We start from the raw sequence: 11,883 nt of genomic DNA on the forward strand, positions 1-11,883 counted from the left end.
TCAGGTCCCGGCCCAGCCCAAACTCCGCCCAGACCCTCCGCTCCCCCAACCCAGCCCAGAACCCACTCAAGGCCCACCCAGACCCCGCCCAGAGCCCACTCAGACCACGCCCAGGGCCCCCCGATCCACACCCCCCTCAGGCCACGCCCCGACTCCCCCGGGCTTCGCCCAGAGCCACCTCAAGCCCCACCCAGACTCCACCCAGGCCCAGTCAGGCCACGCCCCCACCCCCCACCACCTCTGGCCTTAGCCCCGGCTTGCGGGGCGGCGGTGGATCCCCAAGGGCCCACCACCTCTCCCCCAAGGCACGCGATCTAGGCCGGCTGGGCGCAGACGCCCCTTCCGGTGCACAGTAAGACCTCAACTGGGGAGTGGGGCGTGAGCCCCCATGCAGTTTGTAGCCGGGGCGGGACGGATGTGCGCGCCAAGGGGCACAATTAAAGCCAGTGAGCGCTGGCCCACCCCACCCTGCACGGCCTGGCAATAGCGTCTGTTCTGCTCTTTATTTTTATGACGGCTTTACTGAGATAGAATTCACATAATATACCATTCACCCGTTTAAAGTGCACAGTTCAATGGTGTCTGGTATACTCAGGGTTCTTCAACCGTAACCGTGGTCAATTGTAGAATGTTTTCATCACCCCAGATAGAAACCTGTACCCGTTATATTGCACAAGGCAGGAAGCATCAAAAGAAAATGGAAGGAATACATAGTCCCTGAACCAAAAAGAATTAGTCAACGTTCCACCATTTCAGGAGGAAGCGTATGATTGTCCTAGGGTAAAATGGCCACAAGGTCATATTAAAGCAAAAAGAAAGGTTTTATTCGGCCTAAATTCAAAGAGGCAAAAGCAGGAAACGGACACACCTGCTGCCAGAGCCACGTCTGCCTGAGTCTGAGGAATATTACAGAGTAGGCAAAAGTGGGAAAACGGACACACCTGCTGCCAGAGCCACGTCTGCCTGAGTCTGAGGAGTATTACAGAGTAGGCAAAGTGGGAAAACGGACACGCCACGTCTGCCCCAGCCCAAGGAAAGCAAAAGAATCATCAGTAGATATTATTGTTACAAATGAGTAAAATCATTGAAGGCTTTGCCTTTTCACAAATTGGCTGAAAACTGCTAATTCACAGCGATTCTGCATTTTCAATTGTCTTTCTTAGTAATCATTGGTACGGGTTTCAGTAACAAGAGTCAGGAGGGTTTTCATTAGTCCAACGAGTCTTACTATTTACTAAATGCCAGTAAGAAGAGATAAAAGTGGGAAATATGTAGATCATCTTGCTCTGTTTATGATTTATTTATGTGAAACTTTTCCTAAAAGATATTTTCCAAGATTGTCCAGCTGTTGTCTTTATACCTCAGCGCCCAGCTGATGTGTCTTTGTGAGTCCAGCTCCAGCTGGGCCACATTCTTTATACTCAAGGACAGGAAATAATGGCTCCAATTTTAATCTCCTAAATCGTGATCAAGAACCAATGGTACTGAAGGAAGAAGTCTAAGCTGCACTGAAGGCATTGGCAAAAAACAAGTCTCCAGGAATTGATGGAATTTGAATTGATATGTTTCAACAAACGGATGCAGCACTGGAGGTGCTCACTCATCTATGCCAAGAGATTTGGAAGGCAGCTACCTGGCCAACCGCCTGGAAGAGGTCCACATCTGTGCCCATTCCAAAGAAACATGATGCAACAAAATGCAGAAATTATTGAACGATATCATTAATATCATAAACAAGTAAAATTTTGCTGAAAATAATTTAAATGCAGTTGCAGCAGTACATTGACAGGGGGCTGCCAGAAATTCAAGCTGGATTCAGAAGAGAAGGCGGAACCAGGGATATCGTTGCTGATGTCAGATGGATCTTGGCTGAAAGTGGAGAATACAAACAGATGTTTACCTGTGTTTTACTGACTATGCAAAGGTGTTCGACTGTGTGGATCATGACAAATTATGGATAACATTGTGAAGAATGGGAATTCCAGAACACTTAATTGTGCTCATGAGAAACTGTACATAGACCAAGAGGCAGTCATTTGAACAGAATAAGGAGATACTGTTTGGTTTAAAATCAGGAAAGTTGTGCATCAAAGTTGTATTCTTTCACCATACCTATTCAATCTATATGCTGAGCAAATAATCCAAGAAGCTGGACTATGTAAAAAAGAGCTCGGCATTAGGATTGGAGGAAGACTTACTAACAACCTTTGTTACACAGAGGACACAACCTTCCTTGCTGAAAGTGAAGAGGACTTGAAGCACTTACTGATGAAGATCAAAGACCACAGCCTTCAGTATGGATTACACCTCAACATAAAGAAAACAAAATCCTCACAACTGGACCAATGAGCAACATCATGATAAACAGAAAATATTGAAGTTGTCAAGGATTTCATCTTACTTGGATCTGCAATCAACACCCATGGAAGCAGCAGTCAAGAAATCAAAAGACACGTTGTATTAGGCAAATCTGCAGCAAAAGACCTCTTTAAAGTGTTGAAAAGCAAAGATTTCACCTTGAAGACTAAGGTTCGCCTGACCCAAGCCATGGTGTTTTCAATCACCTCATGTGCCTGTGAAAGCTGGACAATGAATGAGGAAGATCAAAGAAGAATTGACACCTTTGAATTGTGGTGTTGACAAAGAATATTGAACATACCATGGACTGCCAAAAGAATGAACAGATCTGTCCTGGAAGAAGTGCAACCAGAATGCTCCTTAGAAGCAAGGATGGTGAAACTATGTCTCACATACTTTGGACATGTTATCAGGAGAGACGAGTCCCTGGAAAAGGATATCATGCTTCGTAAAGTGGTAAAGTAGGTCAGTGAAAAAGAGGAAGACCCTCAACAAGATGGATTGACACGGTGGCTGCAATAATGGGCTCAAGCATAACAAGGATTGTGAGGATGGCTAAGGATCGGGCAGTGTTTTGCTCTGTTGTACATAGGGTCACTCTGAGTCAGAATCGACTCAACGGCACCTAACCACAACAACAACAATATAAAGGGATGAAGCACTGACACATGCTACAACATGGATGAACCTAGAAAACTGAGGGAAAAAAGCCAGTCACAAAAGAATACCTATCGTAGAATCCTATTTATATTAAATTTCTAAAAAGGCAAATCTCTGGAGACAGAAAGTAAAGCAGTGGTTGCCTGAGCATTGGGACAGGGGAGGTTGGGGAGAAATGGGCAGTGATTGATAATGGGTTGTTGTTGTTGTTGTTAGGTGCCCTTGAGTCACTTCTGACTCATAGCAACCCTGTGTACAACATAACAAAACAATACATGTTTGATCAATTTCAGACTACAGACGTCTGTAAAAAAAAAACTTCCGTTTCTTCATCTTTGGCCTCAGTGGTTGAGGCATAGATTTTAATAATAGTCATATTAACCAGTCTTCTTTGTAGGCATATGGATATTGTCATGGATTGAATTGTGTCCCCCAAAAATGTCTGTCATCTTGGCTAGGTCATGATTCCCTTGTATGATTATCTACCATTTTATCTTCCGATGTGGTTTCCCTAGGTGTTGTAAATCTTATCACTATGATGTAATAAGATGGATTATTGGCAGTTACATAGATGGGGTCTACAAGATTAGATAGTGTTTTAAGCCAATCTCTTTTGAGATATAAAGGAGAGAAGTGAGCAAAGAGATGGGGGACCTCATACCACCAAGAAAGCAGCACCAGGAGCAGAGCGCATCCTTTGGACCTGAGGTTCCTGCGCTGAGATTCTCCCAGACCAAAGGAAGATTGATGACAAGGATCTTCCTCTAGAATCAACAGAGAGAAAAAGCCTTCCACTAGAGCTGACGCCTTGAATTTGAACTTGTAGCCTACTAGACACTGAGAGGATAAATTTGTTTAACCATCCCCTTGTGGTGTTTCTGTTATAGCAGCGCCGAATGGCTGGGAGAGATATCACGCCGTCACTGGCAGTGTTGTACTTCAGCATAGCTCTTGAAATGTTCTTTCTGATGATAAATGCAGCACCATTCCTCTTCACCTTGTCCTTCCTGGGACAGTAGACCATATGACCGTCCAATTCAGAGTGGCCGGTGTCAGTCCGGCTCAGCTTCCTAATGCCCAGGGTATCCGTGTTTACAAGCGCCGTTTCCTTTTTGACCAATTTTCCTAGATTCACACTTCGAACACTGCACCTTTAGATTATGAATGGATGTTTGCAGCTATTTCTTCTCATTTTGAGTCGTGCCGCATCAGCAAATGAAGGTCCCCAAAGCTTGACTCCATTTACACCATTAAGGTCGACTCTACTTCGAGGAGGCAGCTCTTCCCCAGCCGTCTTCTGAGTGCCTTCCAACCTGAGGGGCTCAGCTTCCAGCACTATATCAGACCATGTTCCGCTGCTATTCATAAGGTTTTCACTGGCCAATGCTTTTCAGAAGAAGACCACCAGGTCCTTCGTCCTAGTCTGTCTTCGCCTGGAAGTTCAGCCGAAATCTGTCTGCCGTGGGTGACCCTGCTGGTGTCTGAATACCGGTGGCATAGCTTCCAGCATCACAGCAACATGCAAGCCCCCACAGTATAACAAACTGACAGACACGTGGGGGATTCCTTTATATGGCTGAACAATATTCCATTGTACGGATGGACCATGTTGTGTTTATCCATTCATCAGTTAGTGGGCAATTGGGAGGTTTCTACTTTTGGCTACTATGAAAAATGCCGCTATGACCATTCTTGTACATGTTTTTGTGCGGACATGTATTTTTCTTCTCTCTTGGGTAGATACCTAGAAGTGGAATTGTTGGCTCCAATGGTAATTCTGTTTAACCATTGAGGAACTGCCAAAACTGTTTACACAGCAGCTAAACCATTTTACATTTCTCCAGCAATGTACTAGGGTTCCAATTATTCCACATCTCTGCCAACACTTGTTTGTTTCTGGGATTTTCTTTGCTATTTTTTGTTTGTTTGCTTTCTTATTCTAGCCATTCTATGGATGTGATGTGGTATTTCATTGTGGTTTGATTTGCATTTCCCTGATGCCTTTTAGCCATCTATCTATCCTATTTGGAGAAATGTCTATTCAAATCATTTGCCCATTTTTTAATTGGGTTTTCTTTTTATTATCGAGTTGTAAGAATTCTTTATGTATTCTGGATATGAGTCCCTTATCAGATATAACTTGCAAATATTTTCTCTCACTCTGTAGGTTGTGTTTTCACTTTCCTAATGATGTTCCGGAAACCCTGGTGGTGTAGTGGTTAAGTGCTATGGCTGCTAACCTAAAGGTTGGCAGTCCAAATTCGCCAGGCGCTCCTTGGAAACTCTATGGGGGCAGTTCTACTCTGTCCTATAAGGTCGCTATGAGTCGGAATCAACTCGACGGCACGGGTTTTGGTAATGATGTTCTTATTTTATTTTATTGTGTTGAAAACAATACATAACAAAACATTCGCCCTCACAACCATTTCTACATGTACAATTTAGTAACATTGATTACATTCTCCAAGTTGTGCAGCCATTCTCGCTATCCTTTTCCAACTTGATGCTCCTCTTTTTTTTTTTTTTTTAGCGTTCTTTTTAAAATTGTGCTTTAAAAACAAATCCCCAAATTATAAGTGTCACAGCGCCAGTCCCCGCACACGTGGGCGCTGCGCCGCGGCAGGCTGTCGCCAGGGGGCGCGGCTGGCGCGCACCGCGCCCAAGCAACACTGCGCCTGCTCAGGGCCAGAGCGCGAGCCCGAGCGCGTGCCGCAGTCGAGCGCGCGCCTGCGTGTGCGCCTGCGCGGAGCGAGGCCGCGCCTCCCGCCGGGTCAGCTCGGCCGCCGGCCATGGGGGAGGCCGAGGTGGGCGGCGGCGGCTCCGCGGGCGACAAGGGCCCGGGAGAGGCGGCCACCAGCCCGGCAGAGGAGACAGTGGTGTGGAGTCCCGAAGTGGAGGTGTGCCTCTTCCACGCCATGCTGGGCCACAAGCCCGTTGGTGAGCGCGCCGGAGGCCGCGGACTCGCGTGGGGGCGGGGCGGCAGGGTAACCGTCGGGGGCCGGAGGGCGGGGCGGCGGCGGACCCACCCCACCGCGCGGACCCCCCCCCCCACCGCGCGGACCCCCCCCCACCGCGCGGACCCCCCCCACCGCGCGGACCCCCCCCCACCGCGCGGACCCCCCCCATCGCGCGGACCCTCCTCCACCAGGTGGACCCTCCAAACCGCGTGAGCCCCCTCCCCACTGCACGGACCCCCCCAAACCGCGCGGACCCTTCCACCGCGCGGGCCCTCTCCACCCGGCCCCTCCCGCTCATCCCTGCCCTTTGCCACTGTGGATCCCCCCTTGTACCCCCCCACGGACCCCTTCCCCTCCTGTTCCCCCCATCTCTGTCCCCCCACCAGCCGTTGCTGTCCCAACCACAGACACCTGCTGGCTCCTCCTGTCCAGCCCGTGCCCCTTTCTTCTGCCCCCTTACCTGCTTCCCAACGCCTCTGGCAGGTGTGAACCGGCACTTCCACATGATTTGCATCCGGGACAAGTTCAGCCAGAACATAGGGCGGCAAGTCCCATCCAAGGTTATCTGGGACCACCTGAGCACTATGTATGACATGCAGGCACTGGTGAGCTTTGACCCCTGATCGTCCTGTGTATAGAATCAGAGCTCTTCATCCCAGACTGAGCTCAGACTTCCTTGCATGGGTAGCTGAGGACCCCCACAGGACAGGACCGGCCCTCATGCAGTGGACAACAGGGCATTAAACAAGGGCTCTCTCCCAATAGGGCACCCAGTTTGTGGAAACCAAGCTTGCTGGTGGAAGCCAGTCCATGGTGGGCCCTGGGGTGGGTCTTCCAGCACCAGGCACTCAAGTGCAGGCAGCGTAGCTACCTGGACTGCTAGCTGAGCTCAGGGAGAGGCAGTAGCATCGCTAGTCTGTGGGAAGTCCCGGCGTGCTGCAGGCAGGAAGGGGACCTCTGTGGCTTCTCATGGAGCCAGCAGAGCTCATAGCTGGCAGCCAAAGGGCGAGTGGGTTAACTAGGGAACCAGGACGGAGCTGCACTGGACAGGGCGGGGTTATCAGGTGACCAGGGGAGTGGGCACCTCTGCTGGTGCTGGGACCCACTGTGCCCCACGCACTGAGTTGGGTGCACCAGCCCCTGGCCAAGGCCTGGGCAGCACATCGGCGAGGCCGTGAACATATTGGCCTTTTTGGGTTCAGGTTCTGCTCTTCCACTCACTGCCGGTTGTCCTGGGCGAGTTCCCCTCTTCCTAGTTGTGAAGAAGGGAGGAAGATGGTAGCCATGCTGCTGTGGGCTGCTGTAGCCAGGGGTGTGAGTAGCCGGTCGTGGGCACAGGGGAAGCTTTAGTTGCTGTTACTGCAAGTGACTGAGCTTGGGCACTGGTCACTTATTCCTTGTTACTACACTCTGGGTCAGTGGCAGGCCACACCCTGCCACTTCCAAATGACCTAGGGTGCCGAGGGGTCAGCAGTGCCCAGATTCTCCCCACTCAGCAGAGCACGGACTCAGCCAGGCTATGAAGGCCCCGGGCCTGCCCTCTCGACACCTGCCCTGTAACACCGTAGGGTGACCTGTGAAAGGTAGTGGGGGCACCAAGCCCCAACCCTGGGCTAGCAGTGGTAAAAGTTGGGGCTCAGAGAAGCCTATGCAGCACAGTCCCTGTCCATGGCCCGCTCCTGAGGTGGGCTTGGCTCAGGATCACAGTCATGTGAAGTCAGGCCCGAGGCAGCCAGGCTGTAGAAACCGCCCCTGTGAGCTCAGGGGGATAGGGAGTGCCAGCCCCTCCCCTCCCTGCCTTATTCCTGTAATGGCTCCTTACGTCACTGGGGGAGGGAGACGTGGGGATGGTATCTGTTCTAGAACAAGGACCACACAGGCTGACTCCAAACCACCAGGACCCATCCTGGCAGATGGATTTCAAGGGCCCGGAGTCTGGGGGGTTTTTGGAGTGCACAGGTTTTGATTGGCACATGTAAGCCTGCAGGTGTGCGCAGGCTACCTGGCGGAACACAGCCCACCTCCCAGGTCAGCCAGGACTGTCCCACCAGCCCATCTTTCCCTCCCGTCTGGTGGTCCTGCCTTTCCAGGGTCTCTGTCCCTTCTGGGACCCATGGCCTAGAGGACAGGAGAGCCCCGATCAGAGTCCATTGGTGAGTGTGCTCTGCTGCTTTGCCTCCTTACCCCTGAGAGGCCTCACCCAGCTTCCCTGAGTGTCGCCCACGTGGACAGAGGTGGCAGCACTGTGTTCTGTCAGCCCCTCCCTGCCCTCTGCCCTGCACTCTGAGTCGGCTGTGGTCTGGCCAGCTCTTGGGTGAGCAAGCTGTGAGCCAGTTGTGCAGCACCTACAGCGTTGCCTCTGCCCTGGCTCTGGGAGTGTGTTAGTGGGTAGGCTGGGCCGCTCCGGGTGCTACTTGTCCCCACCCCCAGGACACTGGGTGTCTACATTCATTCGTTGCTCCTGCATACACTTTTAATGGCTGAAATCACATTTTCTTCATTTCTTAAAAAAACATTACACCCTCTCTGACGTCAGCATGAGTCCGAGATCCTCCCCTTTCCAAATCCAGAGAGGAACTTCGTCCTTCCAGAGGAAATCATCCAGGAGGTCCGAGAAGGTAAGACGCAGGCCACTGAAGTGGGGTTTGGAGACTAGTAAAAGGCGGGAGCTGGCTGAGGGCGGCAGCACTGGGTGAGGCCACGTGCCAGGGGGGACCAGGGTCTGGGAGGGGAGTGAATGGGTACTTGGGGCCCCGCTCAGCCTGGACTTGGGGGCCAGGGGACTTCCACAATAGGAGAGGGTTCTTTCCTTGAAAAGCGGTGCGGTAGAATCCGTGTGCCGTCTGCAGCGTTGGCTGGCCTTGCCCTGGCTCTGCTGCTCACCAGGTGAGCCTCCCCCAAGCAGGGCCGTCGGTCTCCCTCCACAGGAAAAGTGATCATTGAGGAGGAGATGAAAGAGGAAATGAAGGAAGACGTGGACCCTCACAATGGGGCTGACGATGGTGAGTGTGAGCGGTGTGCATCCCCCACCCCAGAGGACAGGCACAGCACCCCTGTGAGGCATCCACAGCGTGGATATGCATCACCGCTTTCCTCAGCAGGAGCGTCAGCTTGCTGGCTGATCCCTTTTTAATGCTCTGGCTTAGTATAAACGTTGGCTCCGACCTGCAGGGTGGGAACGCTGAGGTGCGGTGACACTGTCACAGCCATCTGGGGCCAATAGGGCAGCAGCACAGCCTCAGTTACTGGTCGGGGCGACGTGGTCTGTTCAACATAGAACACAGACAAGACAGCCCCACGGGTGTTTCCTGTGCAGCTGTGTGAGCGCGGTTAGAGGGGGCAAGGGGTGAGGCTGCTGTCATGTCTGTGGCAGAGTCCTTGAGGCCTGAGGCCCTGACGGTGGGAAGGCTTGCTCAGGCCCCTTTCGGGCAGAGACCGCAGCTTGGTAGAGACTCTGGAGAGCTGCGTGTGTATGTGTGTGTGTGTGTGTGTGTGTGCACATGTGTGCGCACGCATGCGGAGCACTTGAGCTGAGCAGGCAGGCGAAGCGAGAGTCTGGACCTTCTGTTTCCAGCGTGACTGGCACTTACAGCCGAATTTTTTTTTTTTTTTTTCAATCAGTATTTTCATCTTCGGGAAGCTTGGGGAAAGCAGCAGAAAAGTCCAGCAAAGAGAAAGAAAAGAACTCCTCAGATTTAGGATCCAAAGAAGGGGCAGACAAGCGCAAGCGCAGCCGGGTCACCGACAAGGTCCTGACGGCAAACAGCAACCCTTCCAGCCCCAGTGCTGCCAAGCGGCGCCGGACATAGACATCCCACGCTGGGCAGCAGCAGAGAGGTGGCTACAGGTTGGGGGGGCGGAGGGAGTGCAGTCAGCGGGGGTCATTGGGCCCCAGCACCGACCGTCTGGTGCTGCCTGCATCAGCACCGGGGGACGTGCCATCTGGCCAGGGAAGCGGACAGAGGCTTCATGGTGCCCACTGAGACTCTGGGGACTCTGTAGGACCCTGAGGGACTCCAAAGGACGAGGGACAGCTCACCTCAGATCTTGAGGGCTGCACAGGGGTCTCAGCTGTCTTCTCCTGCGCGCACGTTGCTTTCTGGGACTCCTGCTTAGCTCCTGCCTCGGCTGCTGCAGAGGGCCCCTGAGGGACCCCTGTGGAGCAGGGTCCGGACAAGGAGAACGTGTTCGAGCTGGCAAGCAATAAAAATGCCGTTTTCTCTCTGTCCTCAGAAGTAGCCATTAGTCTTCCCCGGGGACTGACTCCTCCTCCTTTGTTTTTCCGTCGTCCGGAGCCTCTCGTTCCACAGGGAACAGCATCAGGAGAAGCGGCCTCGGACATGGCCTCGGCGCCCTTGATGGTGCCGCCTTTGCACCTAAGAACTTTGCCTCCTTCACTTGTACTGTAACAATGTATATAATTTGGTTGGCATTTCACTATTTAATTTTTAAGAAGACTATTTTTACTAGTGTTTTATATGAAAAAAATAGCCACAGACGTTAAACCTGTGTTGTATTTTTCCTGAGATGTTTTCTTTTAAGGCAATGAGATACTGAGATACTTTTTGCTCAGTTTTTATATGCCAGATATGGAGAATTTGTAGCAATTATTTTTGTATTACTGAGTAACTTGCAAACAGACCAAATGCATGAGTGGAGCAGGCGCAGCCTGGAGCTGAGGGGGCCCAGGGCCGTTGAGATGTACTTTTGTTTGACTCTGATATTAAAGTGCGAAAAAACCAACCTGTAGTCCTGTGACTTTGATACCAGAGTAGGTTCACTTTTTTCTGCCACAGGAACTTTTTATTTTTCAAATATCTATAACCAAAGGTACACTTAAGTGACTTAACATCGTTTGATACAATGTGTGTGCAAAACTAACAGGCTGAGAGTGGTTACTTTGTTGACTGACAAGCACTTCAATAGAAAACGTCAGGAGAGGATGTCACGTGAACAATGCCAGGCTTGGGCACAAGTATCCTGGCTTAGCTCACACCATTCAGGCTGAACATTCCAGAAGTACTTCTTCAGCCATGCAAAAAGAAGACACAAAGGTGAAAGTCCAGCCATTCCAATAAGATGAGAGGGATGTACCCTGCCTCCAGCCTCCTCGAGCCCCCGGCCCTTACCTTGACAAACCACCATGGAACCCAAGGGCACCTTCGTCCACCACTGGCACTTCTCAGGGTCAGGGAGTCCACCTGGTGGTAATGACCAACACAGGCCCAGCCACGTGGCCAGAATTCATTGCAGCTGACAGGCAAAGCCCAGAGTCCTTGCCACCTGGGTCAGGAGCTAACCTGCACCCAACCCACCTATGGTGTGTTCCAGGCCTTGTCTGATTCCTGCCTCAGCTTTCCCGGCAGGGCAGACGCAGTGCAGAATGAGACTCCTGTGCCTGTGACCTGGACCTCACCTGGGGAGCAGCTGCTCTCCTGGGCTGCAGGCCCGAACAGCGCTCCCAGGCATGGATAGCACCCCATGCAGCTAAGGCCAGCTGTGGCTCTGAGCACCTGCATGTGTCCACCCTGTGCCCGTGGTGTGCTGTGATGCTGAGAAAGCATGGGAGACTGGCCTGTGTGAACCAAAGCCGGATCTAAAAGGGAAAATGGAGCTGGGGTGAGGCTGAAGCACAGAGAAGTAGCATCTACGCCATGCCTGCTGTCGGTACAATGTCAATATAACTGTTCAAAAGCCACTGTTGGTGTGAAGACTAGGAAGAAAGCAGAGGCTCTCTGGGCCAGGGACACTTGGGTACCAGATGAACAAAGTCCCTGTAGTGGACCAGCCACCAGTTTTCTGGGGCCTGCAGCTGAGGGTGGGAGTTGATATAGCAATCCTGGGTGTGTCTCAGTGTCCCTGGTCTGGCTCACTCCAATGCCCTGAGCCTTAGCCAAATAACATGGCT

General features: G+C 51.7%; 1 protein-coding gene across 3 annotated transcripts; it reads left to right on the forward strand.

Moving 5' to 3' along the window:
- Positions 1–5,786: 5,786 nt before the first annotated feature.
- Positions 5,787–10,718, forward strand: MRGBP (MRG domain binding protein). Of its 3 annotated transcripts, none has more exons than XM_003421768.4 (5): positions 5,787–5,955; positions 6,459–6,580; positions 8,512–8,593; positions 8,903–8,977; positions 9,597–10,718. In XM_003421768.4, exons 1-5 carry the CDS (start codon positions 5,808–5,810, stop codon positions 9,782–9,784), a joined length of 615 nt encoding a protein of 204 aa, XP_003421816.1. In that variant the 5' UTR covers positions 5,787–5,807; the 3' UTR covers positions 9,785–10,718. The 3 variants fall into 3 exon arrangements, with proteins under 3 accessions (XP_003421816.1, XP_023396629.1, XP_010599453.1); XM_023540861.2 differs by lacking the exon at positions 9,597–10,718 and adding an exon at positions 7,956–8,128 and having other exon boundaries at positions 8,903–8,933; XM_010601151.3 differs by lacking the exon at positions 5,787–5,955 and adding an exon at positions 7,963–8,128 and having other exon boundaries at positions 6,468–6,580.
- The last annotated feature ends 1,165 nt before the right edge of the window (positions 10,719–11,883 follow it).

Source organism: Loxodonta africana, chromosome 24, assembly GCF_030014295.1.
Source record: "Loxodonta africana isolate mLoxAfr1 chromosome 24, mLoxAfr1.hap2, whole genome shotgun sequence".
Taxonomy (NCBI): domain Eukaryota; kingdom Metazoa; phylum Chordata; class Mammalia; order Proboscidea; family Elephantidae; genus Loxodonta; species Loxodonta africana.